This window comes from Canis lupus, chromosome 13 (genome assembly GCF_048164855.1).
Source record: "Canis lupus baileyi chromosome 13, mCanLup2.hap1, whole genome shotgun sequence".
NCBI classification, from domain to species: Eukaryota; Metazoa; Chordata; class Mammalia; order Carnivora; family Canidae; genus Canis; species Canis lupus.
This window is the reverse complement of record NC_132850.1, coordinates 28,752,063-28,764,396: the sequence shown is the minus strand read 5'-3', so window position 1 is coordinate 28,764,396 and position 12,334 is coordinate 28,752,063. Positions and strand designations below refer to the sequence as shown.

Sequence of the window (12,334 nt, the reverse complement as noted above, 5' to 3'; positions counted from 1 at the left end):
CTGTGCAGGGCAGGCTGGGCTTTTGTTAACGCACTTCATTACCTGGCATTGTTTTATCACTGTGATGACCCACCCAGACCATTTGCAGGTAGCTTTCCTGATTTCTGCCCTGCGGCACAGCTGAGTCCTGTTGTTACGTTATTCCCTACAAACCGGACCTGAAGGAAAAGCCCCACCCCCACCTCCACCCCCACCCCCAGGCCCCCACCCCTACCTCCCACCTCCCACCTGAAAACGCATCCTGACATCTAGTGTGGATCTTCTCACTTAGCACCAGAACTTCCAAAGCTAGCTTCTTGCTTCCCGTTCAGGATCTGATACGTAAGAACTAAATAATGAACAACATAAAGGTAGGAAAAACCATCAGTACCAGGAAGCATGAACCTGAACTCTGATAATGGTAGTTGAGAATGGGGAGAAATTGTGGCAGATGAGAATGGAAGACTCGAGACAGAACCTGGAATATTTCTGACTTTGGGGGAGTAGGAGGCAAATAAATAACGTCTGAGATGATTTGACTAGGCAATTAGAAACCTAGACCTACCAAAAATGAGACTCTAAGGAGGAGTAAGATGGAGTGGAAAGTCATCCTGATATTTTAAATTCATTGTGTTTGTGTGATCCGCAGGAAATCTGCCTAGAGATAATAGTCTCTATTCAAAAATTGGAAATAGGCTCCAAAAGGAGTCCTAGCTGAAGATCTAAATTTTGAATTTTGCTCAAAAAGTGGTTATAAGAGAGGTCACGTAATGCCAAAAGGTTGTAAAGAAAAGAAGACTGGACGGAATGATCGGAAAGAACAATATTATAGGAGGGAAAGATTGCTAAGAACGTCTTGTATCCTCTTTGGGGATGGTTTAGTAAAGTTAACAAGACAAAATTCAGGAAGGATTAGTATTAAATAGTGAGGAAGAAGAGTACCTTCTCACTAATCTACTTGTTTCATTGACAGTGATTATAGCAGTTTTTATATATATGCATAATTACGTATATAGGAGTATATGCTACACTATTTATAATTTCAAAATTATATGTAAATACATGAATATATAATATACACTTTATATGTGAGTATATTATCCATATTTTCATATGTAGTCTTTACAAAAAAAATTACAGAGTGAAAATAATTTATTTCCATTTTAAAAATGACTTATTTGGTATAGCATTACATCCAAACGATTTTTAAGTAGTTATGTCTTTGAAGTAGTTGTGTACTTGTGAACATTCAAAACCTGGGTCTTCCAAAGAGAATGTGATTCTTCCTTAAAAAAAAAAAAAAAAAAAAGAGATCTTATTGAACCAGATGTGCAAACTTTGCATACATTTGGAGCAGAGGAGTAGGGTTTTTACATATCCTTATTTCCATAACTATATTTACAATCGACAGTGTTGTATTATAAATTTCTGACAAAGAAGCTGTTTTTGAAAACATTTGCAGTAAAACTACTAAACAAAACATGTCCCATCACATGTGCAAGAGATAAAGTGTATTGTAACATATGTTGTTAGCAAATAAATCTCTCATGACATTTATGGGTATATAAAGATGATATATCATCTTGAGAAAATAACTCACTCAAACCATGATAATATGAGTTATCTTATTTCTAAATGAACCTAATCTGTAATAATCAACCCATGACCTCTGAAAAACACTTTATACATCTCTAGAATTATGCGAAGACCAAGCAGAAAATTTCTAACAAATAAGACACTGTTTGAACATGGAAGCAAAATACTGCTCAAATAACCTGTCCTCATTTGTGTGACTGGTAGTTTCAAGCAGGAGCATGCTAGTGCCATATATGTTATCAGGATGTGCTCACCTGTTTAAGAATTGGAAACCAAGTTTTAACTTTCTTTTAATATTCCCGGTTTGGTAAGCATGGTGAGCTTGATTTTGCCAGGTGCAATATAGTGGTTTTCAACTGATAAACAGTTTTATTGCTTAACTTGTATCAACATGCTTTCTTTTCACACTAGGACCCTGAGAGACTAATGCTGTTGCAGAGTGTCTATGGATTAAAAATGGCCACCTGGAATGCCTGGGTGGCACAGTCATTTAGGCATCTGACTGAGTTTCGACTCTGGTCATGATCTCAGGGTGGTGGGATCAAGTCCCATGTCGGGCTCCACACTCAGCATGGAGTCTGCTCATGATTCTTTCTCCCTCTCCCTCTGACCCTTGCCCTCCCTCTAAAAATTAATAAATAAATCTTTAAAAAAATAAAAATGGCTACCCAGTAATGCTATCATGAAATCTAGGAGTTACCTTGCTTTTAAATCTCTCTACTTCTCTCCATCACATTTCCACCTAAGCCATCAGCATCTCTTTCATGGAATGTGCCTTTCTCTCCTTTGTTGAATTATTTTGAATTACATCACTTTATGGTCAGAAAGGAAACATTCTTTAAAATCTCTATGTACCAAAAAAAATAAAAAATAAAAATAAAATCTCTATGTACCGTATATTGTTGACCAAAACACACAAAAAAAATTAAATATTAAGGGATAGCATTAGATTATTCAGATGCTCTGTCTTTACTTTTTTTTTTTTTTTTTTTTTTTTTTGGCTATTTAAACTGTCAGATCCTGAGAGAAGGATCTTACCATCCCTCACTGTGTTTGCAGACCTATAAACACGTGCTTATGTTTCAAAAAGTTCTTAATTTACATGTGTTTCTGCTCTGATGTTTCCCAATTTTTGGTCTCTTGACCTGTCTTGGGCTGTGAGCATTTCCCTCATGTCTTTAGCTGAGCATCTAGTGCATGTGTGTGAGAACATTATCCAACACTGGTAAAGAATCACTGGAAAAGAACAATTAGCTCAGTTTCTGGAATGCAAAGACATAAGTAATTCATTCAGAATAGAAAAAACTTGTAATATATATATATTTTAAAATATTTGATTTATTTATTCATGAGAGACACAGAGAGAGAGAGAGGCAGAGACGCAGGGAGAGGGAGAAGCAGGATCCATGCAGGAAGCCTGATGTGGGACTTGATCCCAGGGCTCCAGGATCATGCCCTGAGCAGAAGGCAGACGCTTAACTGCTGAGCCACCCAGGCGTCCCAAAATTGCAATATATTGACCATCAGATAGAGTACTCAGAAGAGTACTACCTTAGTAGTGAAGTAAAATTAGCCTTAGTCTGGAGGCTTCTCTGAAACTGGCACTCTGACAGCAAAAGTTAAAAAGGGAAATTATAACTGGAGGGTATTATACTGAGCAAAATAAGTCAATCAACGAAAAACAATTATATGGTATCACTCATATGACGAATATAAGAAACAGTGTAGAGGATCATAGGGGAAGGGAGGGAAAAACAATGGGAAGAAATCAGAGAAGGAGACAAACCATGAGAGACTCTTAACTGTGGAAAGAAACTGAAGTTTGTTGTAAGGGAGGTGGGTAGGGGGATGGGATGGCAGGTGATGTAATGAGCACTGGGTTTGATATGCAACTGATGTATTACTGAATTCTGCATCTAGAACTAATACTGTTCTATATGTTGGCTAATTAATTTATATTTAAAAAAATAAAGGGAAATTATATATATTTCACTGTTTAATATGTAGTTATATTTAGCTTAAATTCTAAAATCAATCAGTATAATTTATCATATTGAAAGAATAATAGAATAATAAATTACATATGATCAACTTAACAGAAGAACAGTGACAAAATCCAGCCTTCATTCATGATAAAGACTATCAACAATTTAGAGATAGAAGGAAAACATCTCAGTGAGATAACATGCATCTCTCTAAGTAATTTGCTTTCACTACTTTACTACTTCAATTTAATATTATACTGGAGACTGTTGCCAGTAAATAAGTAAGGCAGCAGCAGCAACAACAACAAATTATAATAGCTTAGAAAATAAGTATTAAAACTGCCTTTGCTTACTGATGCAATGACTATTTAACAAAGTCACATGATTTAAGATGCCAATATTAAAATATCAGTTGTATTTCTATGTAGTAGAATCAAACAATTCAAAATGAAGTTTTTAAAAAGGCTCTAATAACATCAAAAGAGGTAAAATTTTTAGGAATAAAGTTTGCAGAAAACATGAAAGATGTCAATATCACTGAAAAATAAAAACATTTGTTACAGAAATTAAAGATGATCTGAATAAATGGAAGTAACTACAATGTTCATAAAATATATTTTCAGATCCAAATAATTTAGTTATACATCGAACAAATTCTTAAATTCTAAACAGCTTTTTTTTTTTTTAGAAATTTGTGTTGATTTTGAGATAATTTATTTGCAGACCTAACAAAGTCCTAATAAAAATCCTAAGTAGTTTTTTTCTGTCAAAACTGAGTTATTATTATATAATTTCCACAGAAATGCAAAGGACATGAAAAAGCCAAAAAAAATCTTGGAAGAGGTAAACTAATAAAGGACGATAATTTGGATAGTGTAGTATTGGCATCAAGGTAGACAAATAGATTAATATACCAAAGAAAGACTTCAGATATATAACAATGTACAAATCAAATTTTTTTCAGCAAAGGCACCAAATAAAGTCTCTTAACAAGTGGTACTTGAGCAACTGATTAAGTCTACAGGATGAAAAAAGAATCTCATCCTTTTCCTCACATCATAAGCCAAAATTAATTTGAGATAATATGTAGACCTAAACCTAAAAGCTAAAACTACACAGCTTCTATAGGAAAATTAGGTGATAGCTTGTCAGAATATGGAAAAGCACTACACTAAAAGAATTAATAAATTCAACTTGATGAACTCTAAAAGTCATTCCTCATCAAAAGACGCTGTTAACACTTTTTTCTTATGCCCTTATTTTTGTTGAAATATATTTGACTTATAACACTGTATAAGTTTAATGTGTACAACATCTTGATTTGATATACCCATATATTGTAATATAATTGTCATTGCAGTCATGTCATACCTCCATCATGTCGCAAAATTATCATTTCTCTGTTCTGGTGGTAATAATTACTATCTGGTTTCTTAGCAAGTTGGATGATTATAATCAGGTATTGAGTCTACTCACTATGCCGAGTATTAAATCTCTTCATATTGTATTACAGAGTATTGCATCATCTTTCAAGTAGGTAGAAATGAAATCTAAAGACTCCATCTTTGTAGGCTTTTTTTTTTAACTTTTCATGGAACACAGTTGAATATTCAGAGTTTTTCATTTTCTGATAATGACAAGGAGAAAAATATAAACAGAAGTATTCACTTCATAATTATTAGATGAATCAGATGATGAATGCAAAAAGATAGAGTGTACACTACACCACATGATAATGGTAAAATTGATAGTATAAAAATTCAGAGCAATTACTGAGTGAAAGATATATGTCTAAAGAAAAAAAATGTGGTATTCTTTTTTTTTATATAATAAATTTATTTTTTATTGGTGTTCAATTTACCAACATTCAGAATAACACCCAGTGCTCATCCCGACAAGTGCCCCCTCAGTGCCTGCCACCCAGTCACCCCCACCCCCTGTCATCCTTCCCTTCCACCACCCCTAGATCGTTTCCCAGAGGTAGGAGTATTTATGTTCTGTCTCCCTTTCTGATATTTCCCACACATTTCTTCTCCCTTCCCTTATATTCCCTTTCACTATTATTTATATTCCCCAAATGAATGAGAACATACACTGTTTGTCCTTCTCCGACTGACTTACTTCACTCAGCATAATACCCTCCAGTTCCATCCACGTTGAAGCAAATGGGTATTTGTTGTTTCTAATGGCTGAGTAATATTCCATTGCATACATAGACCACATCATCTTTATCCATCGTCTTTCAATGGACACCGAGGCTCCTTCCACAGTTTGGCTATTATGGACATTGCTGCTATAAACATCGGGGTGCAGGTGTCCTGGCATTTCAATGCATCTGAATCTTTGGGGTAAATCCCCAACAGTGCTATTGCTGGGTTGTAGGGCAGGTCTATTTTTAACTCTTTGAGGAACCTCCACACAGTTTTCCAGAGTGGCTGCACCAGTTCACATTCCCACCAACAGTGTAAGAGGGTTCCATTTTCTCTGCATCCTCTCCAACATTTGTGGTTTCCTGCCTTGTTAATGTTCCCCATTCTCACTGGTGTGAGGTGGTATCTCATTGTGGTTTTGTTTTGTATTTCTCTGATGGCAAATGATGCAGATCATTTTCTCATGTGCATGTTGGCCATGTCTATGTCTTCCTCTGTCAGATTTCTCTTCATGTCTTTTGCTCATTTCATGATTGGATTGTTTGTTTCTTTGGTGTTGAGTTTAATAAGTTCTTTATAGATCTTGGAAACTAGCCCTTTATCTGATACGTCATTTGCAAATATCTTCTCCCATTCTGTAGGTTGTCTTTGAGTCTTGTTGACTGTATCCTTTGCTGTGCAAAAGCTTCTTATCTTGATGAAGTCCCAATAGTTCATTTTTACTTTTGTTTCTTTTGCCTTTGTGGATGTATCTTGCAAGAAGTTACTGTGGCTGAGTTCAAAAAGGGTGTTGCCTGTGTTCTCCTCTAGGATTTTGATGGAATCTTGTCTCACATTTAGATCTTTCATCCATTTTTTAGTTTATCTTTGTGTATGGTGAAAGAGAGTGGTCTAGTTTCATTCTTCTGCATGTGGATGTCCAATTTTCCCAGCACCATTTATTGAAGAGACTGTCTTTCTTCCAATGGATAGTCTTTCCTCCTTTATCGAATATTAGTTGACCATAAAGTTCAGGGTCTACTTCTGGGTTCTCTATTCTGTTCCATTGATCTATGTGTCTGTTTTTGTGCCAGTACCACACTGTCTTGATGACCACAGCTTTGTAGTACAACCTGAAATCTGGCATTGTGATGCCCCCAGCTATGGTTTTCTTTTTTAAAATTCCCCTGGCTATTCGGGGTCTTTTCTGATTCCACACAAATCTTAAAATAATTTGTTCTAACTCTCTGAAGAAAGTCCATGGTATTTTGATAGGGATTGCAATAAACGTGTTTATTGCCCTGGGTAACATGGACATTTTCACAATATTAATTCTTCCAATCCATGAGCATGGAATATTTTTCCATCTCTTGGTGTCTTCCTCAATTTCTTTCAGAAGTGTTCTATAGCTTTTAGGGTATAGATCCTTTACCTCTTTGGTTAGGTTTATTCCTAGGTATCTTATGCTTTTGGGTGCCATTGTAAATGGGATTGACTCCTTAATTTCTCTTTCTTCAGTCTCATTGTTAGTGTATAGAAATGCCACTGATTTCTGGGCATTGATTTTGTATCCTGCCACGCTACCGAATTGCTGTATGAGTTCTAGCAATCTTGGGGTGGAGACTTTGGGTTTTCTATGTAGAGTATCATGTCATCGGTGAAGAGGGAGAGTTTGACTTCTTCTTTGCCAATTTGAATGCCTTTAATGTCTTTTTGTTGTCTGATTGCTGAGGCTAGGACTTCCAGTACTATGTTGAATAGCAGTGGTGAGAGTGGACATCCCTGTCTTGTTCCTGATCTTAGGGGAAAGGCTCCCAGTGCTTCCCCATTGAGAATGATATTTGCTGTGGGCTTTTTGTAGATGGCTTTTAAGATGTTGAGGAATGTTCCCTCTATCCCTACACTCTGAAGAGTTTTGATCAGGAATGGATGCTGTATTTTGTCAAATGCTTTCTCTTCATCTAATGAGAGAATCATATGGTTCTTGGTTTTTCTCTTGCTGATATGATGAATCACATTGATTGTTTTACGAGTGTTGAACCAGCCTTGTGTCCCAAGGATAAATCCTACTTGGTCATGGTGAATAATTTTCTTAATGTATTGTTGGATCCTATTGGCAAGTATCTTGTTAAGAATTTTTGCATCTGTGTTCATCAGGGATATTGGTCTGTAATTCTCCTTTTTGGTGGGGTCTTTGGTTTTGGAATTGAAGTGATACTGGCCTCATAGAACGCATTTGGAAGTACTCCATCTCTTTCTATCTTTCCAAACACCTTTAGGAGAATAGGTATGGTTTCTTCTTTAAACGTTTGATAGAATTCCCCTGGGAAGCCATCTGGCCCTGGACTTTTGTGTCTTGGGAGGTTTTTGATGACTGCTTCAATTTCCTCCCTGGTTATTGGCCTGTTCAGGTTTTCTATTGCTTCCTGTTCCAGTTTTGGTAGTTTGTGGCTTTCCAGGAATGCGTCCATTTCTTCTAGATTGCCTAATTTATTGGCGTATAGCTGTTCATAATATGTTTCTAAAATCGTTTGTATTTCCTTGGTGTTGGTAGTGATCTCTCCTTTCTCATTCATGATTTTATTAATTTGAGTCTTCTCTCTCTTCTTTTTAATAAGGCTGGCTAATGGTTTATCTATCTTATTAATTCTTTCAAAGAACCAACTCCTGGTTTTGTTGATCTGTTCCACAGTTGTTCTGGTCTCGATTTCGTTGAGTTCTGCTCAAATCTTAATTAACTCTTCTGCTGCGTGTAGGATCTATTTGCTGTTTTTTCTCTAGCTCCTTTATGTGTAAGGTTAGCTTTTGTATTTGAGTTCTTTCCAGTTTTTGAATGGATGCTTGTATTACAATGTATTTCCCCCTTAGGACTGCTTTTGCTGCATCCCAAAGATTTTGAACGGTTGTATCTTCATTCTCATTAGTTTCCATGAATCTTTTTAATTCTTCCTTAATTTCCTGGTTGACCCTTTCATCTTTTAGCAGGATGGTCCTTAACCTCCACGTGTTCGAGGTCCCTCCAAACTTCTTGTTGAAATTTAGTTCTAATTTCAAGACATTATGGTCTGAGAATATGCAGAGGACGATCCCAATCTTTTGGTATCGGTTCAGGCCCGATTTGTGACCCAGTATGTGGTCTATTCTGGAGAAAGTTCCATGTGCACTTGAGAAGAATGTGTATTCAGTTGAGTTTGGATGTAAAGTTCTGTAGATATCTGTGAAATCCATCTGGTCCAGTGTATCATTTAAAGCTCTCGTTTCTTTGGAGATGTTGTGCTTAGAAGACCTATCGAGTATAGAAAGAGCTAGATTGAAGTCACCAAGTATAAGTGTATTATTATCTAAGTATTTCTTCACTTTGGTTAATAATTGATTTATATATTTGGCAGCTCCCACATTTGGGGCATAAATATTGAGGATTGTTAAGTCCTCTTGTTGGATAGATCCTTTAAGTATGAGATAGTGTCCCTCTTCATCTCTCAGTACAGTCTTCCGGGTAAATTTTAGTTTATCTGACATAAGGATGGCTACCCCTGCTTTCTTTTGAGGACCATTTGAATGGTAAATGGTTCTCCAACCTTTTATTTTCAGGCTGTCGGTGTCCTTCTGTCTAAAATGAGTCTTGTAGACAGCAAATAGATGGGTCCTGCTTTTTTATCCAGTCTGACACCCTGTGCCTTTTGATTGGGTCACTAAGCCCGTTCACGTTCAGAGTTACTATTGAGAGATATGAGTTTAGTGTCATCATGATATCTATTCAGTCCTTGTTTTTGTGGATTGTTCCACTGAACTTCTTCTTAAAGGGGAATTTTAAGAGTCCTCCTTAAAATTTCTTGCAGAGCTGGTTTGGAGGTCACATATTCTTTCAGTTGCTGCCTGTCTTGGAAGCTCTTTATATCTCCTTCCACTCTGAATGAGAGCCTTGCTGCATAAATATTCTTGGTTGCATGTTCTTCTCATTTAGGACCCTGAATATATCCTGCCAGCCCTTTCTGGCCTGCCAGGTCTCTGTGGAGAGGTCTGCTGTTACCCTAATACTCCTCCCCATAAAAGTCAGGGATTTCTTGTCTCTTGCTGCTTTAAGGATCTTCTCTTTATCTCTGGAATTTGCAAGCTTCACTATTAGATGTCGAGGTGTTGAAAGGTTTTTATTGATTTTAGGGGGGGATCTCTCTATTTCCTGGATCTGAATGCCTGTTTCCCTTCCCAGATTAGGAAAGTTTTCAGCTAGGATTTGTTCAAATACATATTCTGGCCCTCTGTCCGTTTCGGCGCCCTTAGGGACCCCAATTAAACGTAGGTTTTTCTTCCTGAAGCTGTCGTTTATTTCCCTTAATCTATCCTCATGGTCTTTTAATTGTTTGTCTCTTTTTTCCTCAGTTTCCCTCTTTGCCATCAACTTGTCTTCTATGTCACTCACTCGTTCTTCCACCTTGTTAACCCTCGTGGTTAGGACTTCTAGTTTGGATTGCATCTCATTCAATTGATTTTTAATTTCTGCCTGATTAGCTCTAAATTCTGCAGTCATGAAGTCTCTTGAGTCCTTTATGCTTTTTTCTTGAGCCACCAGTAGCTGTATAATAGTGCTTCTGAATTGGCTTTCTGACATTGAACTGTAATCCAAATTTTGTAACTCTGTGGGAGAGAGGACTGTTTCTGATTCTTTCTTTTGAGGTGAGGTTTTCCTTCTAGTCATTTTGCTCAGTGCAGAGTGGCCAAAAGCAAGTTGTATTGGGAAAAGGAGAAAAAGAGAGGAGAGAAAGAAGGAAAGAAAAGAGAAAAAGAAAAAAGGAAGAAAAAAGAAAAAAGAAGAAGAAAAAGGGAAAGAAAAAGAAAGAAATGAAAAAAAGGAGGTGGGGGAAGCAAACAAATCAAAAAGAAAAAAAAAAAAACGGGGGCGAGTATCTTCTGATTCTGTATACCTTAAGCCCCTCGACTTCCCCTGGAAATTGTCCGTCTCGCTGGTCTTCTGGAGGAGGGGCCTGCTGTGCTGATTTTCAGGTGTTAGCACTTGGGGGAGCTGCTCTGCCCCTGCCTGGTGCAGGGCTCAGTGGGGGTTGTTTACCCCGTGAGGCCCCAGGAGGAACAACCGCAGTGGCGGGGCCAGCTCTGGAGCCCTGGAGTCAGCCCCCGCAGGAACCACGGAGCTCTCCTCTGCAGGGCCTGGAGGCTCCGGGGCGGGGCCGCTGATCTGCTCAGCTGGGGCAGGAGCGTCCTCGCTGTCCTGGGCCCTCCCGGCCTCTGTCTGTCCCGGGGGAGGTGGGATCCTGGGCTGTGTCCCGGCACCCAGTGCTCCGGGGCCTGTGCTGTTGGATTCGCGCTCCCGCCCCGCAGCCCCCTCCGCGGAGCCGCCCCCGAGCCGCCCCCCCGAGCTGCTCCCGCCCCGCAGCCCCCTCCGCGGAGCCGCCCCCGAGCCCCCCCGAGCTGCTCCCGCCCCGCAGCCCCCTCTGCGGAGCCGCCCCCGAGCCCCCCCCGAGCTGCTCCCGCCCGCAGCCCCCTCTGCGGAGCCGCCCCCGAGCCCCCCCCCCCGAGCTGCTCCCGCCCCGCAGCCCCCTCTGCGGAGCCGCCCCCAAGCCCCCCCGAGCTGCTCCCGCCCCGCAGCCCCCTCTGCGGAGCCGCCCCCGAGCCCCCCCCGAGCTGCTCCCGCCCGCAGCCCCCTCTGCGGAGCCGCCCCCGAGCCCCCCCCCCGAGCTGCTCCCGCCCCGCAGCCCCCTCCGCGGAGCCGCCCCCGAGCCCCCCCGAGCTGCTCCCGCCCCGCAGCCCCCTCCGCGGAGCCGCCCCCGAGCCCCCCCAGCTGCTCCCCCCCCCCGCAGCCCCCTCCGCGGAGCCGCCCCCGAGCCCCCCCGAGCTGCTCCCGCCCCGCAGCCCCCTCCGCGGAGCCGCCCCCGAGCCCCCCGAGCTGCTCCCCCCCCGCAGCCCCCTCCGCGGAGCCCCCCCGAGCCCCCCCGAGCTGCTCCCGCCCCGCAGCCCCCTCCGCGGAGCCGCCCCCGAGCCCCCCGAGCTGCTCCGGGTCCCGCCGTGCGCGCTGCAGCCCTTAGGGAGCTCGGCGCACTCTCCTGGGCGCGCAGTTGCTGTTACTGTCCCCGGGAGCCCGAGGGCATCCCCGCCCTCCTGGGTCCTGCTCCACCTCCCTGCGAGCCCCTTTCCCCCGGGAAGGTCGGTGCAGCTCCTGCTCCTCCGGGACGGGGCTCTCCTGTCCTGGGGACACTCGCCCCGGCCTCAGCCCGGCTCCTCGCGGGGCCCCTCCCCCTCGGAGGCCTTTTGTTTCTTTACTTCTTTTTCCCCGTCTTCCTGCCTTGATAGAAGCGTGAACTCTTCTCACTGTAGCGTTCCAGCTGGTCTCTCTTTAAATCTCAGGCCGAATTCGTAGATTTTCAGGATGATCTGAAGGTTATCTAGGTAATTTGGTGGGGACAGGTGACTTGGGGACCCTACTCTTCCCCCATCTTGCCCCTCCTCCAAAAATGTGGTATTCTTATTTAGAACTTCTTTAAACAGAGAGGATTTCATCTCACAACGTTGCGTAATGGGAAGCTAAAACTCTTTTGTGTTCAGTGGATATGGAACAGTATTCATTCATTTCTTATGAGGTTTACACCAAAATCTACTTGATACTATTATTAGCACACAAATGCTGGTGTGGGG

At 41.3% G+C, this 12,334-nt stretch overlaps 1 protein-coding gene across 15 annotated transcripts in view; it reads left to right on the top strand.

The window, feature by feature from the left end:
• Positions 1-12,334, top strand: part of MGAT4C (MGAT4 family member C) — a 725,894-nt gene that overhangs the window by 697,001 nt on the left and 16,559 nt on the right. For 2 of the 15 annotated variants that reach the window (XM_072772973.1, XM_072772972.1), the window contains exon 1: positions 197-350. The exons of the other annotated variants lie outside the window; for them this stretch is intronic. In XM_072772973.1, coding sequence (XP_072629074.1) covers positions 336-350 — 15 coding nt within the window. In that variant the 5' untranslated portion in view covers positions 197-335. Of the gene's footprint in view, positions 1-196; positions 351-12,334 lie in introns of those variants that run through there. 15 annotated transcript variants of the gene reach the window in all.